The sequence below is a fragment of the Hyperolius riggenbachi genome, chromosome 3 (assembly GCF_040937935.1).
Source record: "Hyperolius riggenbachi isolate aHypRig1 chromosome 3, aHypRig1.pri, whole genome shotgun sequence".
Lineage (NCBI taxonomy): Eukaryota > Metazoa > Chordata > Amphibia > Anura > Hyperoliidae > Hyperolius > Hyperolius riggenbachi.
This window is the reverse complement of record NC_090648.1, coordinates 263,120,622-263,139,164: the sequence shown is the minus strand read 5'-3', so window position 1 is coordinate 263,139,164 and position 18,543 is coordinate 263,120,622. Positions and strand designations below refer to the sequence as shown.

The 18,543-nt window shown below is 42.8% G+C and overlaps 1 protein-coding gene across 1 annotated transcript in view; it reads right to left on the bottom strand.

Moving 5' to 3' along the window:
* PRKAR2B (protein kinase cAMP-dependent type II regulatory subunit beta) overlaps window positions 1-18,543 on the bottom strand; it is a 154,965-nt gene that overhangs the window by 59,092 nt on the left and 77,330 nt on the right. Inside the window, exon 2 of the mRNA XM_068276278.1 lies at window positions 7,692-7,727. Coding sequence (XP_068132379.1) covers window positions 7,692-7,727 — 36 coding nt within the window. The remainder of the gene's footprint in view (window positions 1-7,691; window positions 7,728-18,543) is intronic.

Here is an 18,543-nt window from a genome sequence, read left to right as displayed (position 1 = left end):
TCGTCAGAGGCGAAAAGAGGAGCATAGCGTCATGCTTGATAAGATGTGAAGTTAAGTGTAATTCCCAAGCCACATATAGCACCATTGCTGCCATACAGTAATATCTTGAGGGATGAAAAGGCAGCCTGCCTCAATAATGTAAACCATTGATGCATGTATCTGATGAACCACAATGGGAATGTACTGTATATAATAATGTTCCCCTAGCCATATGGAAAAAGAGCCATGGGAAAACTGTGTCACCATGGGGTTCAGAGCTGCTAATTAATTTACTGAGTGGGTAGTGGAGGATATTCCATTACGTCAATACACATCTGCACAACTGGAATAAAAATATTCAGGTAGAAAATATTTGAGCATCAGAAGATACCTTGATTTCATTTTTTACACACAAGCAAATCCCCCACAATAGCTGTGTAGAGACACATATCAGAATCACTGTATTAAAGCATAACTCTCATACTTACAAGCATAAGTACGGCTATCATTTTGTTCCCTGGGGTTCCATCGAATGGTAAATGCTGCTAAACACCCCATTCCCATTACATTCAGAACAAGGTGGTGCAGCCTAGGTTCACATGGCAAAAGGTGGAGATCTACATCATGTGATGCTAGGAGGCACAACCCCATTCTGTAAGTAATGGAAAAGAGTGACCAGCAGTACCTTTAAGGAGAACTTCAATGGCCAAAATTATAAATGTACTTAGGTTTGTGGCTTGAGTTGTTGACCTTTGGTTTCTCCATAAAAAGTCCAGCTTGTATTTACATGTTTGCTCCTTATTGGTCTATTAAAATTGAGGACAGCTCATACAAATTGTTTTTATTTTAATGTTTTGTATGTGGTTGATACCTGAGGAAGTGGTATTCACTTGCACTGGGGCATATGGACTGTTATTCAACGGCACTGTGGCATATAGACTGTTATTTCAACTGCACTGTGGCATATGGACTGTTATTGAACTGCACTGTGTCATATCGACTGTTATCTGCACTGTGGCATATGGACGGTGGTACTCTGGCAGTCGGGCATTTGGACTGTACTGACCTTATTCCTGCACATGGCCATGCCACCCGTCAGCAGCCAATGGCGCTCCACCACCACCCGACGTCCCAATGCCAACTGCCCAGGATCTGCTCCCCACACTCCACAGCCCAGTTGCATCACCCTCTCCAGACCACAGCTCCTTCAGTGGGAAGGATATGGTTCCTCATCCCCTGAGGGCACGCGACTTTACGGTTCGGTGTGGAGTCATGCTCAACTGATCTCTGCCTCCTCCCCAAGGTCCCATGCGGGACAGCGGCGTAGGGGCTGTCGCTCAGGCGCACTGGTGAGGCTAAGGAGGAAAGGCCTAAGGTCAGCCATCCCCTCAATCCTCCTAGGAAACGTACGCTCCCTGCCCAACAAGCTGGACGAACTGCTCCTCCTCTGCGACAGGAGGGAGTACAGCGCAAACACCCCAGTTTTTTGCTTCACAGAGACCTGGCTCCCCAAGGAAATCCCTGATGAGGCCCTACAACTCCCAGGCTTCAGCCTCATCCGAGCTGACCGTGACACTGCTCTGTCCGGGAAAAAGAGAGGCGGCGGCATCTGTTTCTACATCGGCACTGCATGGTGTCCCACCATTTCAGTACTAGCCAAGAAATGCTCCCCGGACGTTGAGCTTCTTCTTGTTAACTGCAGGCCAGTATACTCACCAAGGGAGTCTTGGTTGGAGTGTACATCCCACCGGACGCCAATGTCAACTCTGCCCTGCTTGACCTGAGCTACTCCATCTCCCAGTGGGAGACGTCTCTCCTGAACTCTTTGTTCATAGTTATGGGCGACTTCAATAGAGCCAACCTCCGCCACGAGCTTCCGCGTTATCACCAGCATGTTGCCTGCCCCACTAGAGACTCGGCCACACTCGACCACTGCTATACCGTACTGAAAGATGCATTCAAAGCTGTCAAGGGGGCCGCGCTGGGCTCCTCTGACCACTGCCTCATCCACCTCATCCCCACCTACAAGAGGTGACTGGAATCAGCAAAACCGGTCCTCAGGTCCTCCAAGGTCAGGTCTACTGAGGCCAAGCTCCAACTTCAAGCCTGCTTCGACTGTACGGACTGGAAGGCTCTGGAAGAACCAAACCTGGATGAGTGGGTGGAGAACGTAACCTCATACATCTGCTTTTGTGAGGATTCCTGTGTACCAACCAAATCCTATAAAATCTTCCCGAACAACAAGCCATGGTTCTCCAACAAGCTACGGCAACTTCGGAAGCGCAAGGAAGCTGCGCATAAGTCAGGCAACCTTGAGGAATATAGAAGGGAGAGGAATGACCTTAATCGTGAATTGAGGGTTGCCAAAAGAAAGTTTGCTGAGAAGATGGAACAAAACCTCTGTTCAAAAGACTCACGAGCCGTATGGAAAGGCCTTAAAGCTGCCACCAATTACAAGCCTCCACCCCCCCCCCCCCAGCACGCTCCACCTAGCATTGAACTTGCTGAAGAACTCAGTAAATTCTACTGCAGGTTCGAGTGCCAGGATTCACCTGCGGGGGATCGGTCACCGCCCACTTCCCCTTTGGCACAAGCGGACCTCGCCTCGAGTCTAAGAGCACCCCCCATGGCTGTGAGCGAATCCTTTTTCACGCGTCACCTGTCAACTATGAACCCCAGAAAAGCCTCTGGTCCGGACAGAGTGTCCCCGGCCTGCCTGAAGTCATGTTCTAGGCAACTTGCCCCTATTCTCACTACCATTTACAACAAGTCACTTCAGATGGGCAAGGTTCCTGCCTGCCTTAAGAGATCCACCATCATTCCGGTTCCCAAAAAGCAAGGCGTCACTGACCTCAATAACTTCAGGCCTGTGGCACTAACATCCGTTATCATGAAGACCCTTGAAAGGGTTGTCCTGTCCTTTCTGAAGTCCTCCACCATGCCCCTTCTAGACCCATTCCAATTTGCGTACAGGGAAAATAGGTCCACTGATGATGCCATCAACATCTGCCTGGAGCTCATCAGCAACCACTTGGATAGGCCTAACTCGTATGCAAGAATCCTCCTCCCGGACTTTAGTTCAGCATTTAACACCATCTGTCCACGCACACTTCAGGAGGGTCTAGCTGCACTTGGTGTCCATCCCAGCCTACATCTTTGGATCACAGACTTCCTATCCCACAGGTCACAATCGGTCAAGCTGGGTGACATTTCCTCCCAACCACAGTCCACGAACATGGGGGCTCCACAAGGCTGCGTCCTGTCTCCAATGCTGTTCTCCCTCTACACCAACAACTGCAGATCCACAGCGGACTCTGTCAAGGTGATCAAATTTGCAGATGACACCACTATCGTTGGCCTTATCACCAATAACGACGAGAGTGCCTATCGTCAGCAGGTAGACAGAATCTGCCACTGGTGCAGGGAGAACAGGCTGGTCCTTAACGCAGCAAAAACTGTGGAGATGATTATCAACTTCAGGAAGCACGCCCCCTCACCACCACCAATCCACATTGACGGCACTGAAGTGGCGATAGTTCCCTGCGCCCGCCTCCTGGGCACCACCATCTCAAACAACTTGAGATGGAAGGCTAACATCAGCTCCACCTTGGCAAAGGCCCAGAAAAGGCTCTTCTTCCTCCGACAGCTGAAAAAGTTTGGCATGCCCCCCCAGGTCCTCACAAGATTCTACTCCGCCACCACAGAATCTATCATCTGCTCTTCCATCCTGGTCTGGTACTCTGGTTCCTCCGTCAGCGACAGACAAAAACTCCAGAGGGTCATTAGATCGGCAGAGCGAATCATCGGGAAACCCCTTCCACCACTTGACCTACTCTACAATTCGAGACTACGCACTAGGGCGCTGAAGATAGCCATGGACCCCTCTCATCCTGGCCACTGCTACTTCAGTCGCCTGCGTTCAGGCCGTAGATTCTGGGTCATCCCCACAAGGACCGCGAGGCACAGGAACTCTTTTTTCCCTTCTGCAGTCAATCTCCTGAACTCCACCCAGGTCTTACCTACACCCCATCCGTCTTATGTTCACAGACGTGGTCCTGTCACAGTCAGTCATTGTGTACCTGGAACTTATAACACTGGCTGCCCTCAGGGGCCCAGCCCCCACTAGCCTGTCACCACCATTTGTATATTGTATCATTTCCTTAAATGGTTTATCATGTATGTCTCTTGTTTAGTGCACTATTCTTCATGTCCTTGTAGATGTTGAGCTCTGTTGCCTAACCCAATTCCAGGCACGATTCTGTCATGCTTGGCGAAATAAATGATTCTGATTCTGAGAAGACCCCCATGAAACACATCATAAAGCTCTAAATAGATGGTTAAAATTAGCAGCTGCAGTGGCCTATTTACTTCTACACATTCCGGCTCATATAACCACACACAGTGGGGAGATCTCTAACCACTGAGGCCCCAGCTCCAACTCATGAGACCATTTGGATCTGGCATTGTTCGTATAGCTTGGTACCCAGCTTAGTGAGACCAAGTGGACCCCCCCCCCCCCCAGGTAATAAAAGAAAATAGAGCCCATCAATATTCTCTCCCTCTAGGTCTCTATTTACGTCAGGGCAGGACTGGACCAGGAAGCAAAGTGGAATTTCCCCCTTGGGCCACTTCCTTTCCTTTACAAGGGGCTGTTTGAGATCAATCTGGGTAAGCTAACAAGGTCATATATGGCTCTCAATATCAGCCAGCTGTAATAGATGGCTCCCAATATCTGCCAGCAGTCATAGATGGCTCCCAATATCAGCCAGCAGTCATATATGGCTCCCAATATCTGCCAGCAGTCATAGATGGCTCCCAATATCAGCCAGCTGTAATAGATGGCTCCCAATATCTGCCAGCAGTCATACTATAGATGGCTCCCAATATATTGTCTGCCAGATTCCAACAACGATCTGATTTCCAATGAATTTCCGATCATTTTCCGATCGATTTCCGTTTACTTCTATCAAAATAGATCGGAAAACGATCGGCAATCAGGTCGGACATGTTGGAAATAATCGATCTCAAACATCAAAGGTCCGCACCATCCAATATTTAAGTTGCCTTTATTTATAGCTCTTATAAAAAAAGACATGAGTAAAAACAGGTCTGCATGATGATGACGCACAGGCGTTTCGATCCTTCTTTTTCAAATCATTGCAGCATCTGACAATTCATTAGACACCACACACATCTTATATAGGTCTCGAGAGGACCTGATGGAAGACTTACAATTTGCATATTCATGAGTGAGATCTGCCAATCATAAACTGTGAACAATATCATTAAGTTCTCATAACAACTCATTAATCATATGTAAAATCAATCCCAATGACCAATTCCAACATCAATTCACATTTTAAACATTTAAAAACACTCTACAAGGTCTCATTCATTGTCTCCCTAGCTCAACGGGAGGAATTACCATGTTGTGGGACACCCATCCAATCAGCAGCACGCCTACAACGTCCGCTTAGGAACTACGCGGATACGCAATAAAATACGCGTGAAAAAAGCCGACAACGTCCGCATAAAGACTTATACGCATCTCATCCGTATATATGTACGCGTTAGTCATAGCCAATCATAATCATGCCTACAACGTCCGCGTAAAGACTGTTGACGCGTCACATGCGTACATATGTACGCGTCCAGTCATAAAAAGCGCCCAAAAAACGTCTGCAAAACGGCATGCAACGCGAAAAAACGCGCATTCAAAGGCGTAAAGTTCCAAAAAAAGGGGGGGTGCATTGATTGTAAAGTATCCCCACAAATGACAACCTTCCAAATAAACCTCCATCTATTTAACTCAAGATCAGTTATATGATAAGTTTACAAATATTATATTTGACACTTGTTGCACCACCCACTTTTCAGCATTTCTCCATCCAATCACCCTTCTCCAAGGGCCACATGGTTGTGTTTGCCCCAAGTCAAACTGTCTCAATTCTCCCCTAATCTATGTGCAGAGTGGGAAGGACATTACAGTGATTAGTAACCTGCTGCAGGGCTACTTCCAACTCTTCTTCATTTGGTCCTTCCCTGAGATCTCCTGCATTGCAATGCAGCATGGAGGGGTACAATTGAGGGGAGACAATACATGGCTCCCAATTGTCCCTCCTTGGTGGGACATACGCTCTTTTGGTATCAAATCACCCCGTCCCGCTTTCTTTTTAGGTCTGATATACACATGGAAAAATATTAACGCTTTGTAGCTAGCATGAAAGCTACAGCTCAGAGGTTAAGGGCTCTGCCTCTGACACAGGAGACCTGGGTTCAAATCTCGGCTCTGCCTGTTCAGTAAGCCAGCACCTATTCAGTAAGGAGTTTCTTGGGCAAGTCTCCTTAACACTGCTACTGCCTACTGAGTGCACTCTAGTGGCTGCCTCGCAAGCGCTTTGAGTCAGACAGGAGAAAGGCGCTATACAAATACTGCAATTATTATTATTATTATTATTATTATTACAGTGGAGTCTGATAATGGTAAAGATGTGCTGTAGCTCTAATACTGGTGCTAAAGAGAGTACGCAATGTAAGCAGCAATGTAATGTACTTGTGTGGGGTGGCAGTGTGCTCAGTGAGAGCTGTTGGTTAGCTTTTTTTTTTTTATAAATGTAAGCTTTTGTGAATGGATGTTGAGTCACGTGGCTGCATTTTCATTGATCTGTGAGGGTGAATTAGGGCTTTAAATAGGTCTGGTCTCACTTCTTCTACTGCACTGCAAAACACAATGCATGTTTGCTGACAGCAGTCATACTGCAATTCATCATCATGAATGGCACAAGTCTGCACTGTGTTGCAACTGAAAATACATGTGCACATGTGCTAATACGGATCCAATAGACCCCTTAGTCATCCAGAAATCATTAAGAAGGTTTTTGAAAAGAACACATGCTCATTTCAATGATCTTCAACACATGTCCTTAAAGGGGCACTATGGTAAAAAATTGTAACATTTAAAATATGTGCAAACGTAGACAAATAAGAAGTATGTTTTTTCCAGAGTAAAATGAGCCATCAATTACTTTTCTCCTGTGTTGCTGTCACTTAGAGTAGGTAGTAGAAATCTGACAGAAGTGACAGGTTTTGGACTAGTCCGTAGGGGATTCTCAGCAAGGCTTTTATTCTTTATAAAGATATTCCCTAAAAAGGATATAAACAATGATGCTGGCCAGCTTCCCTGCTTGCTACACAGTTTTTTGCAGGTTGGACGGAGCAACTGCCAATCACTAAGTGCTTTTGTAAATAAATGCCTGAGAAGCCCCCATGAAGAGATAGACTAGTCCAAAACCTGTCGCTTCTGTCAGATTTCTACTACCTACTGTAAGTGACAGCAACATAGGAGAAAAGTCATTTATGGCTCATTTTACTTTGGAAAAAACTTACTTCTTATTTGTTTATGTTTGCACATATTTAAAATTTTACAGTTTTTCGCCAAAGTGCCCCTTTAAGTACACTACCTGCAATTGCTTTATGATTGATCACCTGTGAGCATGTGACTATAATCCTGAGTTTCTCATGATGCACTTTGAATGGTCCAACAACGACCTTAGAGATAACAGTTCTCAAGGCATATGCCAATATTTTGGGAGACAGCTACACATAGCTTGCAGTTTCTGGCAAATTTTTTACATAAATTATAAGTAGTGCATTTATCTTAAGTTCATTGATAAAAGATAGGTTGACAAGAAACATAAATTATAAGACCTTACCAGATGCACGTCTTGAGAATCTGCTGATCACAGGAGCTGAAAAACATAAAGACAGTTTGATAATTATCAGTGATGAAAGTAGAAGCTTGGTGTCCGCTATAAAAAAAATTAAAAATAAAATAAATGCATTAAAAAAGGAGTTTTTTTTGTTTTGTTTTTTTTTTTACAATTTTGTACGCTTGAGCTTTATGTAATACTCACTAAAGAAACAATTTGAAAACACATCAGATGTCAATGGGAAAAATAATGCTAGATATCTATACTGATAAGGGCCGGGTAATGTGTTAGAAATATAACAATGCCAAATAGTTTGATGAAAATGAAAATTGTTAACCTACAGAGTGCTGAATTCAAAGACATCATGAAAATGAACATAAAATCCTGGTATTTTATGTGACCTGTTGGAGGTTATATATATATATATATATATATGAGATTCTATTATTTTAGATGCTGTGAAAATACTTGTCAGTTGATTCATCTGAGCACAACTAATAATCTGATTTTGTCTCCCCATAATCACTTCTTATACGTTTATAATATCTTTATTACAAGGTTTTCAGTCCCTTTGTTACATTGGTGTCACTCTCCTTGCCTATGGATTGGAGGAATTGAGGGGGGGGGGTGGCTTTGTGTTGATGCTGCTGAGCAAACTGTTACCAGAATTCTGCAGTCACGTGACTAGAGAAAGAACCTGACAGAATATATATATATATATATATATATATATATATATATATATATATATATATATATAGGATCTTCTCAAAGAATTAGCATATTGTGATAAAGTTCATAATTTTTTGTAATGTACTGTTAAACATTAGACTTTCATATATTTTAGATTCAAATACACACAACTGAAGTAGTGCAATCCTTTTATTGTTTTAATATTGATGATTTTGGCATACAGCTCATGAAAACCCAAAATTCCTATCTCAAAAAATTAGCATATTTCATCCGACCAATAAAAGAAAAGTGTTTTTAAAACAAAAAAGTCAACGTTCAAAAAATTATGTTCAGTGATGCACTCAATACTTGGTCGGGAATCCTTTTGCAGAAATGACTGCTTCAATGCGGCGTGGCATGGAGGCAATCAGCCTCTGGCACTGATCAGGTGTTATGGAGGCCCAGGATGCTTCGATAGCGGCCTTATGCTCATCCAGAGTGTTGGGTCTTGCGTCTCTCAACTTTCTCTACACAATATCTCACAGATTCTCTATGGGGTTCAGGTCAGGAGAGTTGGCAGGCCAATTGAGCACATTAATACCATGGTCAGTAAACCATTTACCAGTGGTTTTGGCACTGTGAGCAGGTGCCAGGTCGTGCTGAAAAATGAAATCTTCATCTCCATAAAGCTTTTCAGCAGATGGAAGCATGAACCCACTTTTGAACCAGAAACAGCGGCAGAAGCGCCTGACCTGGGCTACAGAGAAGCAGCACTGGACTGTTGCTCAGTGGTCCAAAGTACTTTTTTCGGGTTGAAAGCAACTTTAACATGTCATTCGGAAATCAAGGTGCCAGAGTCTGGAGGAAGACTGGGGAGAGGAAAATGCCAAAATGCCTGAAGTCCAGTGTCAAGTACCCACAGTCAGTGATGGTCTGAGGTGCCATGTCAGCTGCTGGTGTTGGTCCACTGTGTTTTATCAAGGGCAGGGTCAATGCAGCTAGCTATCAGGAGATTTTGGAGCACTTCATGCTTCCATCTGCTGAAAAGCTTCATGGAGATGAAGATTTCGTTTTTCAGCACGACCTGGCACCTGCTCACAATGCCAAAACCACTGGTAAATGGTTTACTGACCATGGTATTACTGTGCTCAATTGGCCTGCCAACTCTCCTGACCTGAACCCCATAGAGAATCTGTGGGATATTGTGAAGAGAAAGTTGAGACGCAAGACCCAACACTCTGGATGAGCTTAAGGCTGCTATTGAAGCATCCTGGGCCTCCATAACACCTGAGCAGTGCCACAGGCTGATTGCCTCCATGCCACGCCGCATTGAAGCAGTCATTTCTGCAAAAGGATCCCCGACCAAGTATTGAGTGCATAACTGAACATAATTATTTGAAGGTAGACTTTTTTTGTTTTAAAAACACTTTTCTTTTATTGGTCGGATGAAATATGCTAATTTTTTGAGATAGGAATTTTGGGTTTTCATGAGCTGTATGCCAAAATCATCAATATTAAAACAATAAAAGGCTTGAACTACTTCAATTGTGTGTATTTGAATCTAAAATATATGAAAGTCTAATGTTTATCAGTACATTACAAAAAATAATGACCTTTATCACAATATGCTAATTTTTTTAGAAGATCCTGTATATATATATATATATATATATATATATATATATATATATATATATATATATATATATATATATATATATAGTATTAAGCATGACCAGGCTCTTCAAATTCAGTGGCTATACTTCTTTTTTCTTTTTTTCTCTAGTTTCATTTTTTATTGATTTTTTTTTTTTTCATCAATTAACAGCTTGTATGAAACACATCCTTGTAAATACAATACACAAGGAAAAGCGACCATAATACATAGAAAGGAATGAAGATTAGCACAACACAATACAGTTCAAGAATCAAAAATAAGAAGTACACGCAATGAGAACATATTCTCTACTACAATAACTCACATAGGCTACGGTTCTACATTGTCTATTAAGGAGTCACTGTATTAAGTACTTTCCTTCACTTAACATATTACAGAAATTAATAATAGATCAATCTCTGTTTCTCTAATGTATAAGGAGAAGATCGGAATTTGTATTCCATTCTATAATTAATGATCCCTTCACTATGCATTAAGCAGAAAAATGCAACTGTCATCTTGTATCCACCCTTTACAAATAAAAGTTCAGAAGATGGGGAATTCTTATGTATTACTATCCGTTAATTATCCCAGTGGAAATCCGTTAAGCACAGCTGCCTGTGCTAATGTTTTAATCAGCTGAATGTGCATGGACAGACTATGGTATCTGAATTTAAACACAGCTTCTAGCTTGTGCTGCTCTCATTCTGCATAGACTATCACTAAGACACAAGAGGCCTTGGCAGCTGCTTACCAAACTGTATAATGGCCAGAAGTGCATATCTAAGGAGACCTTGTAATGATGATTTATGTTATGTACATAGGGAAAAAGTGTACAGAAATAGATTAAAATGTCAGTGTATTTTGAGGTATTTTTTAAAGTTTCATGTAAAATGGAGACAAAAGATTATTAGCTAATAATTTAAAAAAATTAATCCTGTGCAAAGGGTAAAATCAGGCAAAGTAGCAGTCTCTCCTGATGTTCATCTGGGCACACAGACATGCTGAAACAATTACTGCGACTATGTGTCTAATTATTGCTAATTTAGAAGGTTAAGAATACACATGGCAGGTTCTGGTGCTGGGGATTAGTATTACACTCCAAGTTAGGTTCAGGGAAATCAGGGTTAGGGTAAGGCATTAGTTTGGGATGGGGTACATGGGGCAATGGAACATCTGTTCCAAGGGTTACAGTTAGGATTTCTTAAAACATTAGTTTATGGTTAACTGTAGTTGGGGTGAAAAAGTGAAGGCACTTTCACCACTAGCTGTGGTCGGTTCTGTCTTACAAAACTGCCGCAATGCATGCAGAAGTAGTGATAGTTCTATGGGCCTATACCATTGATCGCAGTGTAGTGTGTCGCAATGTGGTGGTGCAAGAACTGCAGTGCATCCTGCGCAGTTAACTTGAAAGTGAGGCATACTTTAATTGTAAAGTGTGCCTCACTGTATGGTCACACCACAGCGTGCGCTGTGACCATTTGGGACCATTGCGGTGCTAATGAATGAAGTGTGAAAGAGCCCTTAGGCTAAGTTCACAGTGGACAGTTGCGTGAACCGCAATGGAGACTGGCCATAGACTTTAATACAAAACCTGCATGCAGCGAGTTAGAAAAACGTGATCTTCTACGGTTAACAGGCCCATAGAGTTGTATGGGCAGTGAGTTGGCATGCAGAATTTTTTTGCAGTGAAACTGACCACTGTGAACAGGGCCTTAAGGTCAGAAAAAGTTCAAACTGGGGCTTTTGTTGGGATCAGAAAAGTGCTAAGGCTTAGTTCACAGTGCTCAGTTGTATTGCAGAATAATTCTGCACGTCTAATATTAAGCCTCATACACACTTGAGACTATCGCCCAGCAGGAATCAGGGCACGATCCCTCAGGTGACATTTTGTGGATGAAACATCACTATCCTAAATGCTATCAATGCATTGTGTCACTATGGAAGCTGTCAGATGGTCAAAGAGGGTTACACGCTGGAGGGGGTGGGGTGCAGGAGCGAACCTATGCAGAAAACGCACAGAAAAACAGACTGTGAATCAAGCCTTAAAGGATACATGAGGCAAATTAATTACTGTAGATTTACTTACCTGGGGCTTCCACTCCTTTTCACCTCTTCCTTTCTCTGTGTCCCTCGCTGTAGTACTGCTGTTAGCCACTCTTCTGCAGTCCTCTCCCTAGCGAGTCAGCGGCTTCTCTACATGTGAGAATGATGGTTCACAATGCTGCCACTAAAACTCCGAGCAGCGTTAAATACTATTCCTACTCTGAGGTTGTAGCAACTCGGGACATATACTGTAATTTGGGGTCCAGCACCAAATTACAGTGAAAATCCTGCTACACAGCTATAGATGTAGTAACATCACGTCTATGGTGGCATTCAGTCAGCCGCTGCTCACGCACAGAGACAATGGCCTCAATTCACTAAGATCATGCTGGAGATAATAAGGCAAGAGAAAACTTAACTCCACACAGTGAGAGAGTTATCTTATCTCTTCATTCCTTATGTTACCTCCTCTGTAGTTAATTTACCTCCTCTGTAGTTGATTTACCTACTTTGTAGTTATTTTCACACAGAGTTAATTAACAGCCTGTCTTTAACTCTGGAGTTATTTTAAGGATTGGAGAGTTAACTTAAAGACAGAAGAGTTAACTTTAGTTAACTTTAGGTTTGCCTGAGGTAAAATGTTTCCTGAATACCACATGCCATATCACCATGGTGACAACTCTAGAAACGTTATTAAAGACAGGAGATAAGCTTAGTGAATTGAGGCCAATGTGTCTTGCCAGTATTTCCACACCCATACATAAATTCTACTGGAACAGACCTTGTGAGATGTTGTGTGGAAGGGGTATGGCCCGATTGAATACAAAAAATATTGATATATATTATTTGTAAGAATACAAAACTTTATTCATCACTTGCAAAAACCAATATACAAAATTAGCATAAAAACATATATGGCAGCAGAGAATCCCACATCCCCAACGACCCACACCCCAAAACCCACTGAACCTAGGGCCCTCTACTTCAGAAAGAGTCCAACCAGTGGACTCAGTGCACGTGAATAATGGCTGGAAGCTGCGCAGCTTAATAACCAAAAAATCAAAAAAGATATCAAAAAATATATCAAAAAAAATGAAGAACAAAATCAAGGAACAAAAGAGTCCAATCTAGCCGCATGACTATAGCCAGAGTTCATCGTGGATATTCCAATAAAAGGAGGCCCAAACAAGGAAAAGCAGGTATCCTCAACTCTCAGCAAACCATGCAGGCATAACCTCAGGTATTTGTCAGCTCATTGATATTCACATATGCTCAAATCCTTATTTGCTTATTTGGATCTTCCTGATATCCATACTGACATGTGTATGTAGTTTCCTGTGTCTCTGGCAAGCAATGCCTATTGCACATGCATAGAGAGCCGGATTGTGCAGCGTTAGATGGAAGCAAGAGTCCATGCAAGTAGTTCAAATGAACACAGACAGATTGGAAGATATTGGCATTGTTGGCATGGAAAGTACTTTGCAGAGAAGCGTATTAGAGCTGAAGACAGATCAAGCAGCCAGTGAATACAAAGCAGCAGCAGCCATAGAGCATGATGGCAATATGTGTCAGCCAAAGCATATGGATTGCATAAAGTTGCCCATTGGGCTCTTACTCATCCGGACAGGATTCCTGCAGGTGTCAGCAGCGTTTGTCCGAGAGGAGGTGATGTCCTATTGGGGCATGGAGAAGTCAGACACCAGGAAGGTCTGCCGCCATATGAGAGGACGGCGTCCTCGATCGATTTCGCCAGCTACTACCGGCTTCTTCACTCAATTCTACTGGACTTGTGTGAATTTCCATCATAACTATCCATTGTAACTATCTACTGTAAGTATTGTATACGGAAAGATTTCTCCATGGTTATTGCATGGATGTATGTTCTGTCTGTCGTCCTACACTAAAGTGAGCCTGTCTGCACCAAAAATGATTCCAGGTACGACCCTTGTCGTTCTTGGCAAATAAACCTGATTATAACGTCCTCCAAAATACTGCAGAAGCGGTGTTCTCTGGCATATAACAGACACACCGTTATGATGCAAAACTGCTGATATTGATATGGAAATTCTGCATATATTACAAAAAGGAATACGTGTCCATGATAGCTAGAAAGTTGAATAAAAGTGCATAGTGTTTCTTATGATGTAAAAGTCAGTACGAACAATCTTTCACTATACAGCAAAATAAAGTATGTAGAAAATAACTATGAACTGCTTTACAGGACATTTATTTTTAGTTTTCCTAAAAATTAAGCATGATGGCATTCTTATAATGCATAAATTATGAATCATTCAAACACAGTTCTAATCATGATGTTTGCCAAATCCCACGTGAGAAGAATAATATCCGGAACTGAGACTATCTCTCTGGATTCATTTTGCTTGCAACACATATTCCAAATTTTTTTTTAGGGTCTTCAAAAAAATGAAAACCAATGTCCCCAAAATGTGTTTTCTTGTGTGCTAATGTCTACAGCTGCTGCCATTTAACACTATTAGAAAAGGAAAGCAGAAGTGTCAAATAAAAGTAGTGACATTTCCGAGGCTTACCCAGCAAGGATGATATGGAGGCTTGTTGTGATAATCCTTCTTTGATGCAGACCTAACTGTGGCCTTGTGCAAATAACACTGTGTCAGTTCTGAACTCGCTTGCTATTCTGCCAGCAGTCTCTTTTTGTATCATAAATTTTGTGTGTAGCTGGTAATGTAACTGACGGGCAATTGAACAATGAAGATCATCATGCGTAATCTTTGTTGAAAAAATCTTGAAGGAGACTTGACAGCCAATTTAATAAAATAGCAATTCAATAACAAAGAAACAATTTTTGCACCACTCTCTGGTTACTCTGACTTAGTTATGAAGTGGTGAGAAATGGTAGATAAACAAAATTACTATTTTTTCTGCTTGTCTGAAAGTGACTGCTGCAGATAAGAAAGAAATTAAGTCCTCCAAAATACTGTAGGAGAATCTTCACCTACCAGCAGTTCCAGTGTTCATTCAGAGGTCATGCACCCTGACTCCACTGCTCACACAGATGTCCTCAATTTGATTCTCCTGTTCATCCAGAGGTGACTCAGTTACTTTTGCAAATGTCCAATTCTGATGCTGTTAAAGAGGACCTGAAACCCAACTCTGTTTCTCATCCAGAGGTTCCATAACTCCAGCATCCTGCTTTGCCAATGTCTCTTTAGACATTCTGTGTCCAATATCTGTCTGCAGACCATGTCTGTTTTATGTGTTTTGAATCAAGGAACTAACTTTAGACAATGAGCAGACACAGTTGTTTCCTATTGTTCCATCAGTGATTGAGTAGCTACAGATGCCTCCTCTAGTCTCTCCCCAAGTTGTTAGAGTTGCCTTCTGTTGTCTCTCCAGGGACTAAGGAAAGCATCTAAGCCCCCTTTAAATGCAGGTATAGAATTTGCCATAACTACTTGCTGTGCCAATGCATTCCACATCTTAATCACTCTTACTATAAAGAACCCTTTCCTAAAGAAATGGCTAAAACGTTTTTCCTCCATGCACAGATCTTGTCCTCTAGTCCTTTGAGAAGGCTTAGGGACAAAAACTCATCCGCCAAGCTTTTATATTGCCCTCTGATGTAATTAAACAGGTTAATTAGATCCCCTCTAAGGCGTCTTTTCTCTAGACTAAATAAACCCAGTTTATCTAACCTTTCTTGGTAATTGAGACTTTCCATCCAACGTATCAATTTTGTTGCTCGTCTCTGCACCTGCTCTAATACTGCAATATCTTTCCTGTAATGTGGTGCCCAGAACTGAATTCCATATTCCAGATGTGGCCTTACTAGAGAGTTAAACAGGGGCAATATTCTGCTAGCATCTCAAGTTTTTATTTCCCTTTTAATGCATCCCAAAATTGTATTAGCTTTACCTTGGCATTGAATACGATTATTTAACTTGTTGTCGATTAATACTCCTAAGTCTCTCTCCAAGTTTGATGTCCCCAACTTTATCCCATTTATTTTGTATGGTGCTAGACCATTGGTACGACCAAAATGCATGACTACATTTTTCAACATTGAATTTCATCTGCCATTTATGCGCCCATATAGCCATCCTATCCAGATCCTGTTGCAACATGTCCCTATCTTCCTGAGAGTTTATGATTCTGCACAATTTTGTATCATCTGCAAAAATAGCAACACTGCTTTCTACTGCATCTACTAGGTCATTAATAAATAAATTGAAGAGCACTGGACCCAGTACAGACCCCTGTGGGACCCCACTGCTAACAGTCACCCTTTTTGAGTAACATCCATTGACCACAACTCTTTGTTTTTTGTCCATTAGCCAATTCCCTATCCATGCACAAAGACTCTTCCCCAGTCCTTGCATCCTCAACTTTTGCACCAGACTTTTGTGGAGAACAGTGTCAAAAGCCTTTGCAAAGTCCAAGTATATCACATCTAAAGCATTCCCAATATCCACATTAGCGTTCACTACCTCATAAAAGCGGAGCATGTTAGTCAGACAGGACCTGTCTTTAGTAAACCCATGCTGAAGCTGAGAAATAAGATTATTTTCTACTATGAAGTCATGTATAGTATCTCTTAGTAACCCCTCAAATAGTTTGCATACAACTGATGTCAACCCAATCAGTAGCTGATACCCCCTTTTACATGAGAAATATATTGCTTTTCACAAACAGACCATCAGGGGGCGTTGAATGACTGATATTGTGGTGAAACCCCTCCCACAACAAGCTCTGAGGACCGCGGTACTTTTGACAGTTTGCCACAATTTAACAAGGTTCACAGACAGGAAATAGCTGTTTACAGCTGTCTCCAACAGCCAAAACAGCTAGCAGCAGCTACATAACCTGCCCACAGTAAAAATGTCACCATGTAATAAATGTCAGAATGTAAATCGGGGAGACTGAAGATCTTACAATGAGCAAACAGTGACTAAATCATTTATACATAATTATTGTAAAAACGAAGCACTTTTTTTATTACATTATTTTCACTGGAGTTCCTCTTTAATTCCCTTAGGACCTGAGTTTGCATGCCATCCGGGCCAGATACCTTGTCTATTTTTAATTTATTTAGTTTCTGTCTTCACTTCTTCCTGCGTTAAGTATTTAATATTACAATTGGAAGATTGAGACTCTTCTGCATCTGTAATTTGCAACAGTGATGTTTCCCTTGTGAAGACAGAAGCAAGGAAAGCATTTTATATCTCTGCCTTACCTTGGTCATCCACCATTGAGTTCCCACCCTCATCCTTTAGGAGTCCAATATAATTACCCTTTCTTTTTTTAGAGTTGAGGTACTTGTAAAACTTCTTTGGGTTAGATTTGATATCCCTAGCGATTTGATTTTCAGCTTCAATCTTTGCCAGCCTAATTTCTTTTATTACAACTTTTATTGCACTCCTTATAATTGCTTAATGCAACCTCGGTCCCCTCCTGTTTTAGGACCTTACAGGCATGGGCGTCCGCACATGTGGCAAATTCGGGCATCTGCCGGACCCTGGCCGCCCGCTGCCCCCCCCCTCTGGTCGCGTGCCCGTGCGGCCAGCAGGAGGGGAGCAGCACAGAGAAGAGGGAGAGCTATTGGCACAGTGGGGAAGGGCGGACGTCTCCCCCCTCTTCCCTCACCTTAGGGGGCTCTCCCTCCCTCGCTCTCCCCTCCGGAACGAAGTGTTGTGCAGCGGCTGGGCAGCGGGCGGAACTCACCTCTATCTCGCTCCAGCGCCGGAAGTTCTGGTGCCGCTATCTGGTCCAGACCAGACTAGCGGCAAATCCATCCAGCGCCTGAACGAGACGGAGGTAAGTTCCGCCCGCTGCCCAGCGCTGCACAACACTTCGTTCCGGAGGGGAGAGCGAGGGAGGGAGAGCCCCCTAAGGTGGGTGCCCATAGTTCTCCCTCTTCTCTGCGCTGCTTCCCTCCTGCTAGGGGCACACCTGGCTACTTATTCTGGGGACATAGACCCCTCTCCTGCCTACATATACTGGGACATATACCCCTGGCTACATATACTAGGACATATACTGTACCTCTGGCTTCATATACTGGGCACATATACCCCTGGCTTCACATACTGGGCACATATACCCTGGCTACATATACTGGGCACATATACCCCTGGCTACATATACTGGGCACATATACCCCTGGCTACCTGTTCTGGGGACATCTCTACTCCTGGCTACCTGTTCTGGGGACATCTATACTGCTGGTCACCTATTCTGGGGACACCTATAGACCTGGGCTACCTTTTTTTGGGGAACCACTGCTGTCAGATTGAGTGTATTTTGGGGAACTGCTGCCAGGTGAGAGGTGTCTACCATATTAAGGGGGCATTCTGCCTATTTATGTGAAATGCTGTCTATTTATGTGCCTCATGACTGCTGAATTTGTCTTGTTGGGGGCCTCATGGTTACTGAATTTGTCTGGTTGGGGGCCTCATGATTTGTTGGGGGCCTCAAGATCGCTGAATTTGTCTTGTTGGGGCC